General features: G+C 47.9%; 1 protein-coding gene across 12 annotated transcripts in view; it reads right to left on the bottom strand.

Annotated features, from left to right (window-relative positions):
* Positions 1–23,529, bottom strand: part of MYCBP2 (MYC binding protein 2) — a 3,160,061-nt gene that overhangs the window by 237,855 nt on the left and 2,898,677 nt on the right. For all 12 annotated transcript variants that reach the window (XM_069639721.1, XM_069639717.1, XM_069639718.1 and 9 more), the window contains 2 exons: positions 12,655–12,735; positions 12,225–12,491 (listed from right to left, as the gene is read on the bottom strand). In XM_069639721.1, coding sequence (XP_069495822.1) covers positions 12,225–12,491; positions 12,655–12,735 — 348 coding nt within the window. The remainder of the gene's footprint in view (positions 1–12,224; positions 12,492–12,654; positions 12,736–23,529) is intronic.

Raw genomic sequence — 23,529 nt, 5'->3', positions numbered from 1 at the left:
CGTCGCTGCTGTGGAGGTTTATGACAACTGAGGCTTGGAGTATAGTGATGCCGCAGTGATCACTGAGGAGTGCGGCTGAGGATGGGCCGACAGCAAGAGTGTATCCCCCTCCAACTGCCTGTACTTGGCGTTCAGGCGTCGACTGACCGGGCTGGACCGAGTGGGGCTTGAGCCAACCCTTCTTGGCCAGGGAGACTACATCGGTTTGCAGTGGAATCCCTGTTTTGGCAGAGGGGCGTCGGGTGAGGATTTCAGCCAGGACCCCCTCTGCCGGCTGCTCGACCTCAGGTTGGGGTAGGCCCAAGTACTCCGCCAGCCCTGCAAGACGTTCGTGGAAGGCCCTGGCTGAGGATGGCATGTCAGGATCCTCCTCCTCATCCATATCCTGTGGATCAAGAGGATCCTGCGGAGGTGGAGGAGCAGCTGGAGTCGGAGGCTGGGGTATGGGGACTTCTGCCGGAGGCCGAGGAGGAGGCTGGTACTGAACTGCCTGAGGAATCGGCTAGGGAGCCAGAGGAAGCGGCTGCACCGGGGCCGGGAGCACCGGCGGAGGAGCGTGTGGTGCCAGTAGCATCGTAGGGAGGACCTCCCTGATGGCGTCCTTGAGGATAACCCCCATCCAAGGTGACTTCATGAGCCTGAGGAACCTCTTGAAGAACCCCTCTTCACTTGCCGGAGAGGTGGTAGGGGTTACTGAGGTAGCCGGGGGTTGCTGGAGCCGCTGCATACCCTGCCCGTATGGACGCAGTGGGAAACTGCCCTGCGCATAAGAAGGATAGGCTGTAGGCCACATACCTCGTTGAGGCCAGTCCCACCTTGACACTTGTTCTTCGGCGAACTCCTGAAATGGCGTCGGACGGGTGCCTGTGTCTGGCGCGGCGGCCATCTTGTCGAGCTGCCTGCCACATAACGGTGACGTGTTGCTCGGCTCGCTGGGCCTAGCCTCCTCCAAGACTCTTGCGTGTGGATCACGAGGCCTACCCTGCTCCTCGGGCCTAGGCCAGGTAGGTGTGGCACCATCGACCCAGGGGTCAGTAGAGCTGCGTTTAGGCACCCCCCTCAGACGTATTGCCGTTACTAGGTCGTAGCCACTGGGATGACAATTCGGTACCAGAACCTTCCGGTCCATCAACACTGACACCGGGAGGAACCAAGGATCCCTCTGCCCGAAGGCCGGTAGCTGCAGCAGCCTCGGTGCACGTGCGGGTACAAGAACCTGAGCGGTCCCTCGCATGGGCGAGTCCTTGAGAAGGAATCTCCCTTGCGGGGAGCGATGGAAAATAGCAGCCCTACCTTGGACCTGGCTCAGTGTTTCACTAAGTTCTTGAGGTCCTCTGGCGGCAACTTCTGGAAGATCTGCCTCCACCTGGCTAGTCTGTTCTTCAGCGATTTCGATGACAGCGTGTCGCACGCTGTACAAGCTTGCCAACTGTGGTCTGGGCCAAGGCACGTAGGCAGAGGGCGTGGGGGTCTGAAGTTGGGAGGAGCCCGTTGCAGGATGGACACCTGCTGAACCCTGTGGAAGTCAACATGCGCCAGAGAGGAGCGTGACGCCCGAGGACCGAGTACCTGAATGATAAGAAAGACAAAAAAAGACAGAGAAGAAGTATCCGCGCGTGGAATTACATGGCCGAAGCCAAACACAGGAGAGCTGGTGAATTCGGCCTGTTAGGGCGGAGTCAGGGCAACGCATGCTCCCAGGGCTGCACCCCTGCGCGCCTCTAAATTTAAAGTGGAAGGTTTTTTTCTGGTGAAAAAGGTTCCTTCTCCCGTCCCTAGCAAGGGACGCCCATGCAGTATGGAGGAAAGGGGACAGGACGTAAAAGTAAGGGAACTATGGACTAGAAGTATGTTAGCCCCATTGCCCCCCCATACAGTACGGGTGATTGTAACCGATACAGCCCTTAGGGAGGAGTGTAGTTCATTTAGCAAACAAGTTCTTGAGGACAGGTTATCCAAATTGGGATCCGCCCTGGCACTAACATCCAAACAGTGTTGCTTGTAAAATGCTGATGGCGAAGCCAATGTGGCTGCTTTACTGATGACCTGCCATGGAACCGGTCTCTGAAGTGTTACTGCTGCCGCCTTAGCCCTTACCATGGGAGCATGAACATTGTCAGGGGATGACCTTTTCTGGAGTTTATATGACTCAGTGATAGCTTCCACCATCCACCTGGCTATAGAAGCCTTGGATTCCTGCCCTCCCGGTGACGTTATGCCAAACATGACCAGAAGGGCATCTGACTTCCTAAACTGTTTGGTCCAGTCAAGGTAGAACTTGAGTTCTCCTGACGTCTAGGCAATGTAAAGCCTTCTCCGCCTCGTATTGTAGATACTGAAAGAATTTTGGGAGTACAATTTCCTCATTGATGCGAAATGAGGAGACTACCTTCGTCGAGTATTTTGGATGCCTCCTCATGACCACTTTGTCCTCGTGGAAGACAGTTTAAGGCTATGACGCCACCAACACCCGGATCTCGTTAATGAGCCTGGCTGGCGTTAGGCCTACCAATAGTCCCGTTTGGAGCATGACCTACTTGATGTCAGTAGTAACCATGGGCTTGAACGGTGTCCATTCAAAGGGTCGAATGAAAAGGATCGAAATACAATTGGTTCGCGTCAAAAGGACCTAAAACAAAAAAATCAAATGCTTTTTAAAAAAAATATATTTTTTTTCTCGCTTGGTATAGATTAAATTTGTTTTTGGCCATAAAACAGTGGTTTGGTGGGGGGGACTGGCTGAGGCCAAAAAAAAATGTACATGTTTTAGGTCCTTTTAACTCGAACCAATTGCAAGTCGGTCCTTTTGATTCAACCCTTTCACCTATAACCGGCTTGAACAGTGTGTGCGCCAGCACTGCCAGTGCCTCAATGAGATCCCACAAAGGGTGAGGTTTTCTGACTGGGGGATACAGCCTGGTCAGCCCCTGCAAATGTGTCTCTACCAACGGATTGGCTGTGGAGATTGATTGTCCTTCTGTTTTCTTGTATGCTGCGATTGCCGCCAGATATGTGCAGCAAGTCTCTACATGCACCTCAATGCTGGCCAAGTGTGCAGAGAAAGACAGTACTTGGTCAAGCGAGCAGGACACAAGGTCCACCCTCTTGTCATTGGCCCAGTAGCAGGACCTGGTCCACTTACATTTGTACTGGATTCTAGTAGGCTCCTTTTTTGCCATTTGAATGATATCCATATTGGTCATCAACTTCTGATAGACGGGTGTCTTTTTAGAAGGAAACCACCAGGGCGAAGCAAGAAGAAAAAATCCACCAAGAAATATAACGCAAAGTAAGAAGAGATAGGGATTTATATTTTCGAGCTATCAATTGATCAGATTTCAAAAAAGTGTTCTACAGAAAGGACTTTCTTTTGTACCTCAGCACACAAGCACCCTTCTCCAAGAGAAAATAGATTTCTTTAGATTAATGAGGAAATGGAAGCTTAAAGTATTCTTCAAATTACTCGAAGAAATGGATAAGCCTAAAGAGACTGAACATTTGGAGATAAAACCAAAGATGTTTAATCCCCCTATTCAAAACCCTCTACTAACTATCTTTGAGAAAAGGGTGCTGGATGACTTAAGGTAAATGCAATTTTAAGCAAGCAGACACATGAACTTTACCCATCGGGAGAGACAAGTGTTAAGGGATCTGCTAGATAATCAAGAAATTATCATCAAGCCACCGATAAGGGCAGAGGACTTGTGTTGATGGACAAACAAAATAACCTGAGAGAAATTAACTGGCAACTTGATGACAGGGAAACATATAGAGAGATTTTGTACGACCTGATTGAACAAGAAAGGGCAATGATCAAGGAAGTTGTGGATGAAGCAGAGAGGACATACACAGATATTCTTACAGGTAGACCATCCGGTGATGCCTGTAATGTACATGTTACCAAAAATCCACAAGAGTTTGATAAATCCACCTAGTCGACCGATCATTTCGGTAATGGGAAGTTTCTTAGAGCCTCTTGGAGGAAGACTACGATTGGGCTAAAACAGCAATAACTGACAAGAAAAAAGAAACCCTAACTGGGGTTTGTATTTGTATATATGGAAGGGAGCCCTCAAACAAGACGAGGGAGCCCTCGAACAAGAGCTCACCTCTTCCTTCCAAAACAGAAGTAGCCAATGACTGCAAGCACTTTCATAGTGGGAATGGATGGGAGGGTGAGGAATCTGTGGGAGAGGAATCCATAGAAAGAACATTACGGTAAGTAATTCTCCTTCTACGGATTGCACGTCTCCCACAGATTCTTCATCAGAAAGACTCCCCAAGCAGTTTCAATGAAGGAGGCTGGATGAAAATCTCTTAGAGATGGGAATTCTGCAAAACCGCTGTGCCAAATCGAGTGTCAGCTCCACCGGCTACATCTAGGCTACTGCCTTGATGTGGCCTGGGGTGCTGATGCTAGATTTGGGACTGTAGTTGGTAAAAGTACCGTACTGTGTTTGGTAAAAGTATGCCGTGAGGACCAGGTTGACGCCCAGTAAATGTCCCTCATCTGTACACCCCTTTGCAGGGCCGTAGAGGTAGCCACACCTCTTGTGGAGTAGGCCCTGATTGTCAGAGGTAGTTCCTTTCCTGCACTGTGGTAGCATTCGGAAATGCAAAGCGTGATCCACCGTGATATGGTCTACTTCGAAACAGCCACACCTTTCTTAGCTATGGAGAAAGCCACAAACAACTGGTCCACTTCCCGGAAATCCACCGTTGTGGCGACATAGAAGCTCAGCACCCTTTTCGGGACTAGCCTGTGGAACCACTTATCCTCCTTGTATGGGTGCGGTGGCAGGTAAAATACAGGAAGGTCAATGGACTGGAAAGGTGAAAGTCTGATACTACCTTGGGCAGAAACCTGGGTCGTACTTTCAGGGAAACTTTCTCACGAAAAAAACAAACAAAAGGCGTCTTACATTACAAGGCCTGCAGCTCGCTGACCTGTCTCGCTGACGTGATGGCCATGAAGAATGTGGTCTTCAATGTGAGCAAACTTCTAGAATGAAGGGAGCTGCCATAAGGAAGGCGAGAAACAAATTAAGGTCCCAGTCTGGAACAATATAACGAACAGGTGGAAATGTACTCAACAAGGCCCTTCTGGAAATTGGGCTATAACCGGGATCGTAAATAAAGATTCTTGATCCAGAGACCTTTGCAACACAGACAAAGCCACAAAGTATCCTTTGACTGTGGAGACCTGAAGACCTGAAGAGACCAGTGACGGAAGGAACTCTATCACTATAGTGGTGGGGTAGGAGATGGGGTCAATCTCGTTCCCTGCACCAAACCTCATATCTTCTCCGCTTGTAGGTTGAGGGATTTCAAGTTTGGGTGGAGCACTCAACCTTCTGACTGAGCTAGGAGGTCAGGCCGCCGAGGAAACTGGGTAGGGGGGCAGATGACTAAGTCCAGAAGCTCTGAGGAGTACCATGTTCTCTTCGCCCAATCCGGGGCAATCAAGATCAGACTTACTTAAAACCGGTTGTAGGTGAAAGGATCGAAAAAAAAGGACCGAAAAAAGGGTCAAATTCTTTTTTATGGGGGGGGGGATTCCCCCCGACCCCCAGTTTGCTTTTTATGAAAAAAATTAAAAAATGTATGCATACCAAACTAAAAAAATATATAAATAAATAAAAAAAACATTCAACCCTTTTTTTACGGTCCTTTTGCTGTCTAACAAAAGGCATTCAATCCTTTTGTTTTAGATCCTTTGGCTGCACACCCTTAAAACCTCCTCAACCTCCTAAGAACCCGCGGAATGATTGGAATCAGAGGAAAGGTATAGTGGAGAGCGGAGTTCCACTCCACAAGAAAAGCATCCCACAGTGCGCCCTTCACTGGGAATTCCCGCAAGCAAAACTGTCTGCACTTCCTGTTGGACTCTGTGGCAAACAGATCTACCGCTGGGGTACCCCAGAGAGAGAGAAGACCTCCTCTAGGAGTTTTTGAAACACCTCCCACTCGAGTGAGACTGTGCTCTGCCTGCTCAGAGCATCCACCAAACCTTTCTGTCCCTGCCAGATGTACTGCCGAGACCAAGATCTGATTCGCCAAAAGCCAGAACCACAGCTGCATCACCTCTCTGCAAAGGGGGAGAAAGCGCACGCCACCCTGCTTGTTCAGGTAGTACATGACCACCGTATTGTCCATCATAATCATGCTTCCCTTTCAGAGAGGGTGTGAACGCTTTCAGGGCCAACCTGATGGCTCGCAGCTCCAGCCTGTTGATGTGCCACAGTGCCTCCATCGCTGACCTAAGGCCGCTCACCTGCAAATCCTCGCAGTGAGCGCCCCAACCTTTCAAGGACACAAAGACCACCCTGGCCTGGGGCCATCGAGGCCAGAAAGGTTGCCCCGCCAACATGTTGCTGCTGGCACACCAAGAGAAATTGTTGGTCACTGACCTGGATACCTGGAGCACATCCCATTAAGTGCTGAAATATTGGGAACACTGACCCTGCAGGAGCCATTGCAGAGACCGCACACGCATTCTGGCCTCTGGCCCCAGAAAAATGCAGGTGGCCATGAGACCCAAGAGGCAGGGAAAGGAAGCAGTTCATAAGGTGTTGTGGCACTCGAACAGTTGTACCATCTGCCCGACACTGCCAATTCTCTCCTTGGGGTTTGGGGGGCAGGAACCTTCCCCAACAGAGTGTCCGAGACTGCTTCGAATAACTGGAGCCTCTGTGCTGGTGTTGTGTGGAACTTCTGGAAGTTCAGGGAGAAGCACAGCCTGCGAAGTAGAGAGCAGGGGGTCCTTGAGATGGGACAAAAGTTGCTATGCCGACTTCCCTCGGATCAGCCAGTTGTCCAAGTAAGGGAACACATTGACGCCGGATCTCCTGAGGTGAGCCGCAGCTAGGTGAGGACCCTCGGGAAGGAGGTGAACCCAAAGGGGAGCACCTTGAACTGGTAATGCTTGTCCACTATGAGAAATCTCAGGAATATCCTGTGCTTCTTGTGGATCGGCACATGGAAATATGCGTCCCGGAGATCTCTCCACACCAGCCAGTCCTGAAACCTGAAAGCGTGGAAAATTTCTCTCAACGTCACCATTTTGAACTTGTCCTTCCTCAGGAACTTCAAAAGCAGGGCTTACTGTTCTTGCAGGAGCTCCTCTACCGGTTGTTTTAGGATGGATCGGGGCAGCGGGTGGGGCAAGGGGATGGGGGTGGGCAGCCTGTCCGGTGGCCTAAGAAAGGCAGACAGTGACCCCACTGAACAAGCTGAAGAGTAATCCCCTGACATTCGCCTATCTGCCCTCAAGCCGGGGAATCGTGGGGGGAGAAATCAAAGCGGCTTCAGGGCAGAGCTGCTGCTGCTGTCTGCTGGCCCCTAGAGGCCCCCTGCCCCTTCCACAGTGTGGGAAACGCCTCTGCCCCTGTCTGGGTTGCAGGAGCAGAGCCTTCCTGGCAAAAGGGACATATCTCAGGTAGCCTTTTCCCCTTGAAGCTCCTTGAATTTCCCCAGGGAGTCATCAGTCTTGGGGCAGAAGAGATTCACGCCGTCAAAGGCAATGTCCAGGAGCTTGTTCTGAACATTTGACAAGACCCCAGATGTATGCCGGCCAGCCTGCCTCCTTAAGATGGTTGATGACCCAATGGATCTGCCGACGCAGTCCGCAACGTCCAGGCCTGTCTGCAAGGACTGCTGGGCCACCTCCTTGCTGTCATCTACCAGCCTCTGAAAGCCCTCTGACATCTCTCCTTCGAGAATCTACCCTGCCTCACCAATCGTGGTCCACGAACCAAATGCATACTTGGCAAACCCACAAGAGGCACTAACCGCTTTCAGAGCCATGCTGCCGGAAGAAAATATCTTCTTGGCCAAAACGTCCACTTTCTTCCCTTGCCTATCATTCAAGAGGATTGATGTGGATGAGGCTGATCTGGTACTGAGTGTGCCCGCCTGCGCTACCAACCCCTCCGGAGTCGGATGGGTGGAGAGATACGGTGCGTCTCCCCTTGATGGCTTGCACTTCTTAGTGAAGTCCGAGTTAACCGGGAGTGCAGTGTATGATCTTTGCCACAAGGTGGCGATGGGGTCTGCAATGGCTGCATTAAAGGTCATGGCCCTCTCAGAATAAGGAACTTCGTCCAGGATATTCGTAAGGTCATTGCCTGACAAAGGCTTGGCTGGTGCACTCCAGCCCAGGGTGTCTACTACCTTGTCCACCAGAGTTCTACATTTGGTGTTAGTATGACCATAAGGGTGGGCCTACTGTGTCTCCACATTCAGCGACAAGTCCAGACCACTGGGGTCATGAAGGCCCTCAGCCAGGATGATTAAATCTGCCTGGTCGACAAAAAAATCCACCCTTCCGGCACCTGCATAAGCAGGGTCGAAACCAATCGACATTTGATCGTCATCGTCAACAATATCATTGTCGACAGCAGCCGAGCGGTGCCGAAAATGTGCTTCAATGCTAGGGGAGAACTGGCTAATATTGGCGCTGAAGGTGGCCCAACTTTACTCTGCGCCGAGCCCGACAGCTCTGCGGCTGCCGATGTCGTAACGGTGGTCAATTTGGGGCTGGGGTTATTAGGAGCCACTGGGGTCTGCTGCATCGAGGGGTCACCCGTTTCCGCAGCTGCTTTACAGAACATGTCTAACATTTGTTCCTTAAAAGCCTCCCACTCAGCCCTGGATGTTGGCTCTGCCGAAAGCTTCCCGGAAGTGTCTGAAGAATCTGGTCTGTGTCTGTGCTGATGGCGTCGCCTTTGCTTATGGGAGGAAGAGGAGTGACTATGGCAGTGTGACCTCTTCTTTGACTTTTTTTTGTGTCTTTCCTCCTAAGGAGTAGGCCTCAGTCTCAGCTTCTGACCATTGAACGGTCGACCGCAGCAGAGATTTTGTAGGATGTCAGCCGACCCCGAGTTTCACTGCCCGTTCCCTGAGGGACTTTCGGGTTCATTTTTCTGCAGGAACCACAGCCCTCTGTGTCGTGACTGGTGCCAAAGCACCACACGCAGATGTCATGCGGGTCCGTAATGGACATCTTGGAGCTGCAGTCCCGGCAGTGTTTGAACGCGGATACCTTGGGCACAGATATGACTCGAACTCGCATCAAAAATTTTGAGACAAATTCAGCAAATTAAAAAGCTATTGAGGGCAGTGTTCCTTGAGAAGCATGTTAAGCGTGCAGGAAAAAGGAACTGAGGTACAGGGGTGTAGTTACGCAGTTCATGTACAACGACCAACATCACATCCGGAGCTGACGACCGAGGCAAGATGAATCGACGGCCGAGCTGAGGTGCACTACGCCCCCTGTCCAAAGGTTTTCCGAGCAGCTGGCGCTGCAATGGATATTTATCTGATGAGGAATCTGTGGCAGACTGGCAATCAGTTTGAAGAACCCTTTTGGGTTGGTCTGTAGTGCCAGCGTCTCTGTGAATTAGGCGACATGTCTGGCAGACTGGACCTGCGGTCCTGGAAGCCCCTGAAGCCTCAGAAAGACCTGTTCCAAAAGGCTTTGTTGCGGGCTTGGTCAACATTGCAATTGATTTTGCCATCTGGGAGCTGGTCTTTTTATCGAGATCCTCATCTGTGGAGGAGCTCTGTCCCTTTGAAAGAGATCCAGGATACGCTCTTGCACATCTGTGGTGAATGTAGTGGCATGCAACCATGCTGCTCACCACAGTTCTGTTGTCAAGCATATTCCTCTTGATGCTGTGTCATTGTGTTCCACGGTTGATTACAGCAAGTCCAGTGCCACTACTTTTGCTTCTGCCAGTCCTGCCTTGAACACGGCATGCCTATTGAGAGAGAGGTCTGGTAGGAAGTCAGCGATTTCCCTCCACAACATTTGATTGGCGGCTGCCAAGATAGCATCCGTGTTTGCATGGCTGAGGTGAAGGCCTGAATTTGAATAGCCAACCTTCCATAAACCTTCAACCACTTGTCTTCCTTGCCAAGGAGGGCTGCAGCGGAAGAGCCTAATGCCCCTGAGGTCTGTGGCTTAGTGTACAATGACACTGCTGCAATTACAGTTGAATGTGGCTGTGAGGAGAGGAGCATGGACTCGCCCTCCACCTGTCTGTTTTTGGCGTCCAGTCTCTTTCACTGGCTGCGCAGAGTAGGGCTTGAGCCAGCCCTATGTCGCTAGCACAGACACATCCTTTTGTAAAGGTATGCCCTAATTGCTGTGTTCCCTGAGTGCCAGCACCTGTACCAGCATGCCAGACTCTGGCTGCTCTTTCTGCGGGGCAGGTACCCCCAAACATTCAGCTAGTCCTTCCATGAGGTCATGGAAGGCCTAGACTGAAGCTGAGGCCTCCACATCCTAGTCATCTGTGTCTTCCTGCTTGTGCTGCCCCCGCCTCGGCCATGGCGCATCCCCTTAGGCCCCTGAAACACGGACCGGGATAGGCTCTGCTTGTGCCTGTGGGCAAGATGCACCCTTAGCTTGGTGCTCTCGGCTGGGGCCCGTCAGTCTCCTGAAGGAGTAGGTTGAGCCTGCACCAGTGTGGGTGTAGCTGGCACCTCCTGCTGTGAAGGCAGAGGCAAGGGGACCACCTCTTTAAAGATTTAAGGAGGCATGTCAACTGCTGGGACCTCATGAGCCCCATAAAACGATCAAAGAAGGGGTCCTCACAATGAGGTGGTAACGAAGGGGCCGGAGCAGTGTGGACTTCCGCCGGAATTGGCCGTGGGCCGTATGCCTTTGCCGAGTCCTGTTGTGTGGTGGACATGGTGGGGTATGCTGTGCTTCACTGCGCTTGAGCGGCAGACCATTTTACCCTAGGGGTGAAATCCGGCCTCCATGGCGTCAAGGTTGCCCTGAGGAGCCGCTGGCAGTAGGGATGTTATGCTCGTTGGGAGATACGTCATGGCCCGGAGCCATCTGGTCACACTCTGCCTTTTTGCTTGTGGAGGATTTATCAGGAATGCATGGGAAGATACTGTCCGGCATATAGCCTGAGTCCTCAGACCCCAAAGGGCCCTCGAACGGTAGCTCAGTGCTGGATACGACCTCGGGAGGACCCCTGGTAGGCTTGGTGCCGTTAGGCTTTCATCCGATAGTTTAACGTAAAGGCATCTCCTCAGGCCTCGGTCCAGTGTGAGAGTATGTGTGCCCCTCAGGACGTGTCCCTGTATCAGGCCGTTGTTGCCCCTCAGCCCATCTTGGGAGGACCCGGGGGCCCGATGGTCCGAGGGATCAGTAACTCTAGGAGTCTCGAGATGTTGGCTGGTGCAACGGCCCTCAGAACCCCTCACGCTCGGTGGAATCCCCCTTGCGGGGTGCTTGAGAAAAGAAGTTTGTGCTTACCTGGCGTGCCTTGCTTCTGCGTCGCACAAAGTCCTTCAGATGGTCTGGGGGGGGGGGGGGTAATGCCGATGAGATCTCCCTCCAGTGAGCACAGCGCCAGGGCGTGACAGGCCACGCAATCTTCCCACTGATGATCCGTGCCTAAACACTGGTGAAAGAGCACATGTGAATCCAACGCAGGAAAGCAACTCTGGCAGGAGGAACACGTGCTGAAAACCGTTTGCGCCAACATGCTCCAGGGCAGACGAGGCACCGGAGGCTGGTAGAAATTGAAAAAAGTAGTAGGGAAGCTGAAACTGTAAACTGTGGAGCCTGCAGGAAGAAGGTCCGATCCAGTCAGTGTGGAAAAGGGGACTGAGGCCAGGTGGCAAAGTTTGGAGCTATGGAGGCTTGGTCTTACCTGTAGCATCACCTACGCGTGCCTGTAAATTTAAAGAGGAAATACTCTTTTGGTAGAAAAAAGGTTCCGGTCCTGTCTCTATGGAGGGACGCCCAAACAGTATGGAGGAAAGGGGATGGGACGTAGGAGAAATGGCAGATACTTTCAGAAAGCATTCCAACAAATCTCAAAACACTAAACAAGTCACTAGAAATGAAAAAAGAAAATAGATAGCACTTTTTAATTTGGTGTATTCTCCTAAGACAATTCCAAAAGCTTGACAACTGGAAATAAAGGACACAATTAATGTTTCTATCGGCACGTCACTGGAATAACCGCAGAATGTATGTCATGAGAGGCTCTCAGAGCTGTCTGATCTGGAACATTTCTAATCTGACTGAGCATTGGTGGACCAAATCTTTCAAGTAATTCTAATTCTTGCCTGACTATTCCCCTTACCCATCCCTCTCGTATCTTTCTCGATATTGATAATCTCATGACCAAGAGAAGGTTAGGCTCCAAAGAAAGTGTTATTTTTTAGAATTTGTTAGAAACAATGTAAATACTCACTTGTCGTTGCACCCTGGGTGAGGCAGTGTGCAGTAGTGAGAAAAGATCTTGGAGTAATGTATGTTGCTGAGCCAGGTATTGCCTGCCCACATTAGACCCACTCAATGCCAGCACCATGGAAAGCAGCTCAAAGCAGTATGCATCAGAGGAGGCATCTTCATCATTCGGCTGCGAGTTGGCATTCTCCTTGCTGGAGATTGCATGCTCCCATTCCTCACGGACACGTGTTGCTTCCATACGGATGGCCTGGACTATGTGGGCACACACCTAACCAGCCAAAAAGGTCATAAGCAGGATATGAGAAACCATTCACTTTCAAAACATACAATAACAACATATCAGTGCTCTATTAATGCAGCATTTACTATAAGTACTTATGTAATATTTATAGTTTTGTGGAAGGAAGCTAAAATATTCTTTTTAAACACACCTGCTTCTGTAAATTTGTCAGCTTACTCCTGCTGAATATGATTCCAACCATGTGTTCCTTAAGGTCTGCATCAGACGGGGCCTAGAGAAAAAAATATAATAGCGTTTAGTCTGTTCTCGCATATACAATTCAAAGTAAGAAACAGAAGTTAAGACGCAAGTTACTGAAAGATCCTAGAGGAAAAATCAATATTTTTTCATGCACAAAATAGTATTTTAAAGGTTAAATCAAACTATGGTCCTCTTTCTTTACATCATTCATAGAAAAACAGACTTGCATTGTGAAAGAGATTATCTTATCCTCTAGAGCAACATGGACACAATAAGGTTTCTGTGAATTCGGACATTTGATTGTCTGTGCCCCTCTAATTCAATTACTAGCTTCAATTGTACTTAATAAAGACACTGAGCTTGAGTCACAGAAAATGATGTAAATCTCTACAGCCGAATAATATGCAGTAACGTGTTGAGCTAATGTGCTCGATGCATATAATACCCATTTACAAAGGTGACCTATACTTTGGTGGGTGGTTCTCAGGGCAAAACAACTAGGTGCTGGCTGACCACCACATTAATATGCTCATACTGGATGAGCCTTCAGCAAATTCACGGATTGAATCTGACAAAGTGGGGCCTGGAACTACTGCTAACAGCAGTACTGTTATAGAAGAAGCAAGGCCAGATGCAGAGGATGGGCCCTTATAAAGGGGTATAATTGTGCTCTTCAACACTCCTCAGGCCAACCATGTGTGCTGGAAAATTGTAGGATGCAAGCGACCTAGGCATCACAAGTTACCATTCTGTGGTGTGGAAACTATGGAGGAAAATATGCAAAAAAGAGTAATCTTTCATAACAGCAGCCATCTCTTTATTCAGAAAAGGACACTGGAATAGGGTTCCTATTTTTGAATTCAGACTGTCATCCCGTTTCATAAAGGGCTAGTTAATTTATTTTCCCGCAAAACAGTTTATCATGCCCTCTTGGGACTCAAATTTGATGTTAACATTCCTCATGGGCTCCCCATTTGAGCCGCTAAATTCTTGTCCTCTGACCACCGTTGACGTTCAAGACAGTCAACCAAGGATAAAATCACTTTGCAGGTTAGACCGCCTTTCCTTCCAAAAGTGTTTTGTGAATTTCATCTTGGCCAAAAGGTTAATCTGCCTGTGTACAACCTTCCGACACACTCCTTGAAGGAAGGTCTTCCCAGTTTTTAAGGGACCAGATCAAAGGGCTTTAGACCAGATGCTCAGGTGTTTGTAGCATTTGCAGCAGCTAGGCAGGGCTCTACCATATTCACACAGACCATCTGGAGATAGCAAGTGTTGTGCATTACTCAATGCTATAAATTAGCAGAAGTAATATCATGTGACGTCTCCATACTCATTATTCAAATGGTGCTGCTGCTACTACAGCTCTGAAAAGTGTGTCACTGTGCTAGAAATTTGTCAGGCTGTGATCTGGGCTCACACACAAGCCCTCTCTTGATCCTGGTATAGTGGGCAATTATCACCCAATCACGAACGTGCCCTATCTGCTGAAGATTTTAGACAAGGTGGCTCATCTTCAGATTGAAGCCTTCCTGGCCGCTCCTGATATTTTGGGGTCCAAATAAGAATCAGGTTTTACGAAAAGCCCACAGTACCCTACTAGAGCTTAAGACTAATATAATGCAAACTATGGCAGAGGGCAACACTACGATGCTTATGCTTTTGGATCTCTCTGCCGCGCTCGATCTTGTGGATCATGCTATTCTGGCAGAAAGGTTACGAACATCTGCGCATTTTTGAGCCAGCGATGGAATGGGTGACTTTTTTCCTCGCGGATCGTAGGGCTAGGGTTTTTTCTGACAACATCAGGGCTGGGGAGTTTTCCATTGTATGTGGGGTCCCACAGTGCTCATGCGTGGCATCTACACTCTAACATCTTCATGATTCCTCTATTTGAACAACTAGGTAAACTGGCTGTGGTGTACACGAACTATGAGGATGATACACAGTGTCTTGTGCCCATGACTGGTGATTATGGGTGTGACGCCGCCTTACTAAATTCCATCTACAAAATTTTCCAGGCATGGATTCAAGTAAATAAACTAGCCCTCAATAGTTCAAAGACCGAACTTATGATTCTGGGTACGGCAACGCATTTCAAAACACTCACAGCAAAATATATATCATTCAAAATTGCAGACTGTGTTATTTATACCCAGAGTAAGGTCAAGACACTGGGTGTGATATTGGATCAGGAATTGCCCATGAAAAGTCAGGTCAATTTGTCTTGTCTGCAGCACACTTTATCATCTTAAACTTCTAGCACAGTTACAGCCCTTTCTGTCTTCATAAAATTGTGACACAGTGGCTCGTGCCATTATCGGTGCCAAGATTGATTATTGCTTTAGTCTACTGTTGGGTATTTCCAAGCCAGATCTGACCCAGCTGCAGGTGATCCAAAATAAGGCTGTGCACATTGTGGCAGGGCTACAAAGGAGAAATCATGTTACATCGGCTAGGAGAGCATTACATTGGCTCCCCATTCGTAGCCGGATCATCTATCGTGTGATGTGCATTGCACATAAATGTCTCTCAGGGCAAGCCCCAAAGTATCTGGCCAGTCGTATCTCACGCCCATCGACGCGTAGAGTACTGAGCTCTTACAACAGCAGTCTTCTAGAAACGCTGAGAGTACATTTGTCCTACGTGGAGCATAGATCTTTACGCGGAACTTGCTTCCGCTAAATTTGAGGTCATGTACTCATCTGCAACTCTTCAAGAGCAGACTGAAAACACATGTATTTGAATAATGTCTGCCCAATAATATGACTCTGTACATCTTCCATAGAACCTATCTTCTCTGTCGTCTGCTTCTTGTGGTTAATCTTTGTTGCGTATGTGTTCTGTCATGTTTTGCGCTATCATGCTCATCTTCTAGCAGGTTACAAATAAAATAAATAAAAAATAAATCAACACACCTACACAAAGAAATACTGCCTTGATTATGTGGCCTCTCAGGATGCTCAGTTAAACAAGCCTTCAAATTTGCTGGCTCGATTTATATGCTTCTTCTCTCTTCAACCTCCAGAAAGACGTCAAATGCCTATGGCTATCTAAGATGGGCAATCTGTGAGAGGATGCTCTCCATTAGAAGAACAAATTACTTACCTGGTGTAAGGATTTTTCTGATTGATGGCTCCTCCCACAGATTCCTCATCACTATGGATATGGACAGATAGGCGTTTATCTCACCCCCTTTTAATTTTAATAAAATGGCAAACATTGAGAAAACTACAACTTTGTGTCAGTCTTGCATTTCTGACCCCTCACAGCTTGCAGTTCACTAACGCTTCGGATAGATGTAATAGCCACCATAAAAGCTGTCTTGCATGGGCTCAAAAGGGGCACCCATGAGCCCTGTAAGTACAGTCGGGAGTAGGACTAGAAATGGGAGGGTGTCATTTTTTGACCCCTTCCATAAAAGCTTTAACTACAGGCACTTTCAATCATGGAACTCTGTTTTGTGAAGTGGTGTATGCTGAGAGAACAGCGAAATGTACTTTTATTAAGTTGAAGACTAAGCCTGACTATAACAGATTTGGTAGATTGTGTAATATATTTGAGGGTGAACACGCAATTGGATTGACTGTACATGCTTTGCACTATAACACAAAATGGTTCCATTTGTTGAAATAACAATGTCTTGTGTTTGGCTTACGCGCTCTTTTAGAATGTCCATGCACGTTTGTTCTCTACTTTTAAGTGACCAAATTCTATGACCTCAAGAGCCAGGCTGCTAAATTCAATGTTTGAGGGAATGGGTGAAATGTGGTCCTTTGATTCTGTGACATGTTGGATGGGCATGGTGGGTTCATGGGAGGACAAAGACATAATTTGTAGTTGTGAGAACCATGTCTGTGTTACGCTCACCTGGTATCCACGGGGACGCCACCAAGCCCTGGTTGGATGATTTGCACTCTCGAACCCTCTCCCTGTCCCTTCGTAAGGCCTCTGGTTAAAGATGGGTCTGCAATATAGGAGAGCTGGATTCAATACCAGATTGTCTTTATGCTTTCCAACCTTCCTTGGCCTCAATTTCTTGCTCCCCCTTGGGCCTTCTCCTCACCTTAATATTGTAAGAGGTGGATTCTCCGTCCTGCTCCTCAGGGAGCGTAGATGTGGGGGGCGAGCAGCGACCAAGTTACTTCACTGGTGCAAGCCCCCTGTGGGAATCCAGGCCTGCTGCAACTCTGTAGGTTTGCTTCTTTACAGTCTTTATATGCAGTTCTTATGTTCCTCTTAGTTCGAATAATAATGTCTTTCTTCATTCCTTTTAGGTATGGAAAGGTATTTTGGTGTTGTCATGCAGTTTGAAGATGAGCATGGGCCGGTAGGTCGAAAGTGCGGTGTGCTCGATGCTGTCCTGTGAGTAACGCGCGATGCGCGGCGCTGTTTCGCCTTTTATATTGCTAACCTTTGTCTTTTCTCTCCTTGCAGGTTGCGATGTTCCTCGCCGAGCGCCGTAATGTTCCAGCAATGATACTGACCAGGAGATGACTACCCAGGTAAGAATTGTGTGGCTTTCTTCATTCGGGAGGAAACGTGACTAAACGCTTACTAATGCTGTCTTTCTTTCTCCTCTTTCCAGGTTATGGTATTCCAGAATACATGCGGTGCCGGATGATGGAGTTCGTTCCTTCAGGTGAGTGGAACTGAAGTCAGCGGTGGATCGAAGACAGGATACTGTTCCAGGTAAGTTTCGTAGTGTTCTTTCTCTCTCTGCAGGTCCTTGGTTTCAGGTAAGCTGGCATCAAAGAACTGGACACGGTGAGCGTTACGCTGCCCACAGCAGAAAAACGCAAAGCATGTTCTGCTGTTTGGGTGTGGTTTAAATAGTCTCAGGTAAAGTAGTCCAGGTAAAATAGTCCCAGGCCTGCCTCACGGAAAGTAGTCCAGGTAAAGTAGTCCCAGGCCTGCCACACCCAAAAGACTAGACCGCATAGCTCAGTTCCTTGTAACTGAGCTATGTGTGTGGCTCCATGTTAGCTGAATTCTCCCCCACCCCACCAAGTTAAATAGTCCCATTCTAATGTTGGTCTTCATGATGGTTATGAGCGTGGTGCCAAAGGCGCCAGGACTGACTCAGAGTCTTGGATGAGGTTTTAAGGCCTTTGACCTGGCCCTAACTGGAAGGCTGACTTGCCAGTGAGGGCCAGGGGCAAGGGTCATGACAGTCTGTCGTGCCCACATTGGCGCTATCAAGGTAAGTGTTACTAGTTCCCGCTGTAGCTTGTGGACTATTTTGCAGAGAAGAAGGGTGGGGTGGGGGGGCATATGCAAATTTCCCTGACCAATTCATTAGTAGTGCATTCCTCTTGGATTCTGTTTGGGAAAATCTGGACACGCAGCCTAAGCATTGTGCATTCTCTTGTGTAGCGAAGAGGCTAATTTCTGGGAACCGCTAGTTTGTGTAGCAAGTCTTATGTTTAGTTGCCACTCGTGTTCCGAGGTTAGCACTGTACTTCTGCTTAGTACGTCTTCCAGAGAATTCAGTTCCCCTGGAACATGTTGTGCCAGGAGAAACCTGTTGGGTTTTAGTTCTCACAGCCAAATGTTCAGGGGTAGTTTGGACAGCCCTGGAGAATATGCTCCCTCCTGTTTGTTTTTGTAGAACATGGCTGTGGTGCTGTCTGTTAGAATCAGGACTGTCTTGTGTACTAGCTCTGGACTGAAAGCTTGAAGTGCTTTGGAGACTGCTAGTAGTTCTAGAAGTTTGATATGTTTCTTAGTTAAGGCTTGTGTCCACACCCCATGTGCAGTGTGATGGAGAAAGGGTGTTCCCCACTCTGTTAGGGATGTGTCTGTATTAAGAGTCGCTTAGATAACTGGTGTGCTGAAAGGGTTTCCCTTTAAAAGATTGTTTTTGGACCACCACTGCAGCGATTGATCCAGAGGTTTTGAAACCACCACTAGATCATCCCATAGAACGATTGCTTGCGACCATTGTTCCGTCTGCCACTCTTACATTGGACGCATCTGCAGTCGGGCATGTGGCACTAGATAAATGCAGGAAGCCATCATTCTTAGAAGGCACATTGCCTTTTGCACATTTACCCGACAACCAGCTATGTACTGAGGAGTTTGAAAAAACATGTTTTGTACCCTCTCATTGAAAGAAAAGATCAAACTGTTTGTTCGAATTAGTGCTCCCAGAAGCTGTTTTACTTGATTGGGCACTAGACTTGACTTTTTCTCTTTGATGGAGGATCCTAATCGGAACAGTAGGTTGACTCTTTGCTGGGTGTTCTGCCGACACATTTGAGGTGTATCTCCTGCTATTAGCCAGTCATCTAAGTAAAGGTACACCGGAATGGACTGCCTTCATAAGTGTGCAGCCACTACTGCTAGGACCTTTGTAAACACCATGGGGGTTGAGGATATGCCGAATGGTAGCACCTTGAATTGGTGGTGTTTATCTCCCACTTTGAAACTCTCATATTTTTTGTGCGCTTTCAACATTGAAATATGAAAGTATGCATCTTTCATGTCCACTGTTGCCAAGTAATCCCCTTGTTTTAGCAGGGGAATTCCCTCCTGCAGAGTAGTCACCCTGAATGTATGTGGCTTGACATACATGTTTGCAGGGTGTAGGTTCAGAACTGGGAGCTTGTCAGATGTTTCTTTGGAACAAAGAAGTACACTGAATAAAAACCTTGATCTTCCACTAGAGGTGGTACCAGCTCTATTGCTCATTTTTCCAGTAATGTTTGAATCTCCTCCTGTAGGATAAGAAAATGTTCTGAAGACATCCTTCTTGCATGGTGTTAGGGAGAATTCTCTTATAAGGCTAATTTCCCAAACCTAGTGAGTCCCCCAGCAGCTTTGCTGGATTTTTGGGGTTTGTTTTTTTCTCCTGCTAAGAGCGAGACTCCTTTTCCTCCCACTCTTAGGCATAATTTGAGGTATGTCTTTGACTTCTTGTGTGCTTATGGGCTATGGGTTTTTTTACTCCATAGGGTATCATCTGTTTTTGTGTATGTGTTACACAGCACCCTCAGTGCAGTAACACAGGGGTGTCATAGTGACCCCCAAACAGACTCCATACCCTGGGACTGACTACTGTCTCCCAGGGCATGCAAAGTCACCATTGGCTTTACTAGTCCAAAATTGTGAACAGAACCAGTACAAACCATCATATTGTGGAAGTACTGGAAGGGGTTAATTCGATTGCCCCTAGGTCTGTTTTCAAGGGGGCACTGTCAAGTCCGCCTTGTCGAGTTTCTGGCTGGTGGCAGTGGTTACCACGCAAAATATTTCACCGGAATATTTCATATGGGATTTTCCCATTGATTTTCAACGCACCACTTTTTGGTGCAATGTTAAAGATAGCAACGACGACACCACCGGTGGAGCCCTGCTGCAACAACCTCACCACTTTCCCGACGACAAGAGGAGATCTTCTGAAGAGTCTTCTCCCTCTGAGCTGGTGGGATCAACCAGTTCGCCATTTCGCCTTCCAGGACGTCTCTTGGTCGAATCGCCTGTGCCAAGCACCCCGGCAGCCGGATAGCCAAGTTTCACCACTGTGACCGCGAATACCAGGAACACACCTTTTAACCGACAAACTCCGTGGCTGGTTTCTTCCCTGGGCATTGCAACGACTCCACGTTTCCTCTTCGACGAGGTCCTCTCTTCCCCTGGATGAAACCACAAACTGCACCCGCTGCCAGGAACAACTGCCACCGCTGGAGCTTCCTCACTCTTTAAGGTACTGTGTTCTGCCTGGCCACCCTTTCTTCAGATTGCTAAAGGTGACCCTTAAATCCTTGGCTTTCCAACTGGGTTGGCCCCCAGACCTTCTGTGTCTTTTGAATCACCCCAACCTCTTTTCAACATTTCTACAAAGACTTGAATGCATTGCTAAACTGTGTGATCTTGGGCACATTTCGCCTTGCTCCATTTAAAGTGGGCCTGGCCTATGAACTTTGGCTCTACAGTAGACTCTGCCTTCACTAACTTGTTTTTTGTCTCTTAAAAGTGTTGGGAACTCTTTTATCTTTATGACCGGCCTTTTTCTCTCCCTTTTATTTAATTATTGGAGAGCCATCTAAGTTACGCGCTCACCTCTGTTTTGACAAAAAGTGGTGTTTTAACTTAGACTTGTCTAAATAATGCTTAAGGGAGGTGTGTAGACTTTTCTGATTGTGTTTTGAACTTGCTTTGATTAATAGTGCTAGTGTATTTTCTAAAGTGTGTGTTAAATAAATAATTATATACTTTTGATACAAAGCTCTGGTCAGTGTTCGCTTGTTCTACTGTGTTTTTGGCGCTATTGTGTATCCTCTGTATACTGCCTTACTCTTCTTGAGAGAAGTCCGACTGCTCAGCCACAGCTACCAGGTAAATCTGGGTGGTGCAGACTGCCACCAATTGGGTTTACTGCTTACTCTTGTAGTCTTCATCTTTTTGCAGTGGTCCCCAAGGGAACTGCACAGGATTCTGCCTAACACATGGGGAGGGTGGTGGTGTGGTGTTTCGATGAACTCGATTGAGTACCCATTGGCCACTGAAGCGAGCACCCAGCGATCTGTTGTTATCCCCTCCCATTGCTGAGTGAATAGCGCTATGCGACCCCCGAATGGGGATCCATGGGAGGGAACATGAATTGGAGTAGCATCTGTTGGCAGGGGCAGTTGAGTCTGTAGAGGCTGCAACTCTGCCCTGCACTTTTCCTCTGCAAACCCCTCTCTCTTGGTTCAACTGATAAGAGGAAGACTGATTATGGGGACTGTAGAAAAAGGAGCCAGACTTCCAAATCCAGGTTGGTTGAATCTATTAAACCCTTGCCTACAAAAAGTATGCTGCGTGTTGAAGACGCCCCTTTGGACATATGGTTTATTTGTAATCTGCCCTAAAGTCATTAACGTCTCGTGTTCCTTTTTTGTGGTTTCAAGTTGATCATCAACTGCCTTTCCAAACAGGACCGCATCTTCAATTGGCATGCTGATAAGAGCCACCAGTGTTGTTAAAGTAGGGTTCCCTCAGCAATGACTCTCCCCGAAGTGTCAGTTGAGTCTAAGACATTTTTAATTATGTTTTGTGCCACCGGTTTACCCTCTGTACAGATCTTGATATGGTGAGTTATAGTAGGTTCAGGCACTTAAGCACCTCATCCCAATGTGTATTATTGTAACTTGCAAGCAGAATGGTATTGTTTGCAATTCTAGTTATGTACGCCCCAGAGGTAGTTATGTGTTTGCCTAAAGTATATAGCCGTTTGCACTCCTTATTAGGGGGTTCTTCTGAAGTACAGAGTGGAAGACTAGCTTTCTTTTTGTGGTAGTGGCGACTACCAGGGAGTTGGGTTTGACATGTCCCCTAATGTATAAAGGGTTCGATGGAGAAGGTCTAAATATTGTCTCCACTCTAGGGTTTACTGCTCTGGTAAGTGAAGGTGTAGTAAGAGATTGGCTGATTCTTTTCTTTATAGACTGTATAATGCTCTGGCCGATGAGCGTCTTTTCGTTTAGGGGGGTCTTCCATGAAGTCAGTAATGAAGTCAGTAATGTCAACTACTGTTTCTTTGGTATGGATATGGAAACGGTGAGCATTCTTTGTTGTACAACAACCAATCATCAATTGGAGATATATGTCCACTCTCAGGTGCAGCAACATCTGGAGTGACAATGATGGTGACAACCGGGTCATCATGGTAAAATTTGTCAGGATCTTGACTAGGATCATCTTGGTCTACATACAATAAGTCCTGATATGCCTGATACTTCACTTTTAATGAGTCACGGGCGGTGTCCATGATTGTATGTGTGAATGTAGTGGGTGAACAAAGGGATTGAGGTGACTTAGGTAAGGGCCCGTCTCTAAGGTTTGAGACATCGCCAAGTCTAATGTCTTTTTGTGAATGGGCAATGCATTCATAAAATCTACAAAAGAAGAAACTTTGTCCATTGTTTCTTCAAAGCGCTCTTTTGTCCCAGTCCCTGTTTTAGCTGTTCCTGCTAAGGGGAACACAATTGCCTCAGGGTTTTCTTTAGGTCTTTTCTTTTTGAGAAGAGATTGGGACAAAGGGGAATGGGCCTCTTCATATCGAGTGTGACTGTGTGTCTTTTTATGGTGTTTTTCTGTCGAAATGTGACCTTTTTGCTTTTTCAACAGATGTTTTGATGCCTCTGAATCATCAGTCGAGTGGGTTTTACACACGCCTAGTGCTGCTGGTTACTCTTTTTTGCCTTACGGTAGACGCAGTTGCAGAATCGCAGCAGGCTTTTACTGTGCTAGTTCGGTACGATTTCCCCCATTGGGGCGAAGGACTAAAAGAGGGAAATCCGACTCAAACTAAAAGTCGTGGTGGACGTGGCAAAAGTCTGAGGCTGGGTCTGCTGGAGAGCTAACCATAAGGATCTCACTGTGGCTTTTGAGGTCTTTAATTTCACTAACTTTTTTTTGCCTTTATCCCAAACAGTTCAATGCCATCAAAGGGCATGTTGAGAAGGGGTACGTTACTTACCTGTAAATTCATTTCTCCACCATTGGCATCTTTCGTAGATTCCATTTTAAAGACTGGAGGGGGGTATCTGTACTTCTGCCCTCTATATGGTTGGGAGGTACAGAGCACCCCAGCCGAGGATCTCTATATGGTAGATTGGACGAGCAACCAAGGCTTAAGTCAGTAAAAATGGTAGCATCGAACAATGGGAAAATCCCAAAGGGAAATATTTGTGGTCCAATATTTTCGGTAGTAACCACTGCCACCAGCCAGAAACTTTTGAGAGAGGGACTGTACGGTACCCTCTCGAAAATGAACACCAGGGAAAAACTATTAACCCTTCCCAGTACCTCCATAGTAAGATGGGTTGTACTGGTTTAG

The sequence above is a fragment of the Ambystoma mexicanum genome, chromosome 7q (genome assembly GCF_040938575.1).
Source record: "Ambystoma mexicanum isolate Mex_15411 chromosome 7q, UKY_AmexF1_1, whole genome shotgun sequence".
In the NCBI taxonomy this organism is placed as follows: domain Eukaryota; kingdom Metazoa; phylum Chordata; class Amphibia; order Caudata; family Ambystomatidae; genus Ambystoma; species Ambystoma mexicanum.
This window is presented reverse-complemented; position numbering and strand designations above follow the sequence as displayed.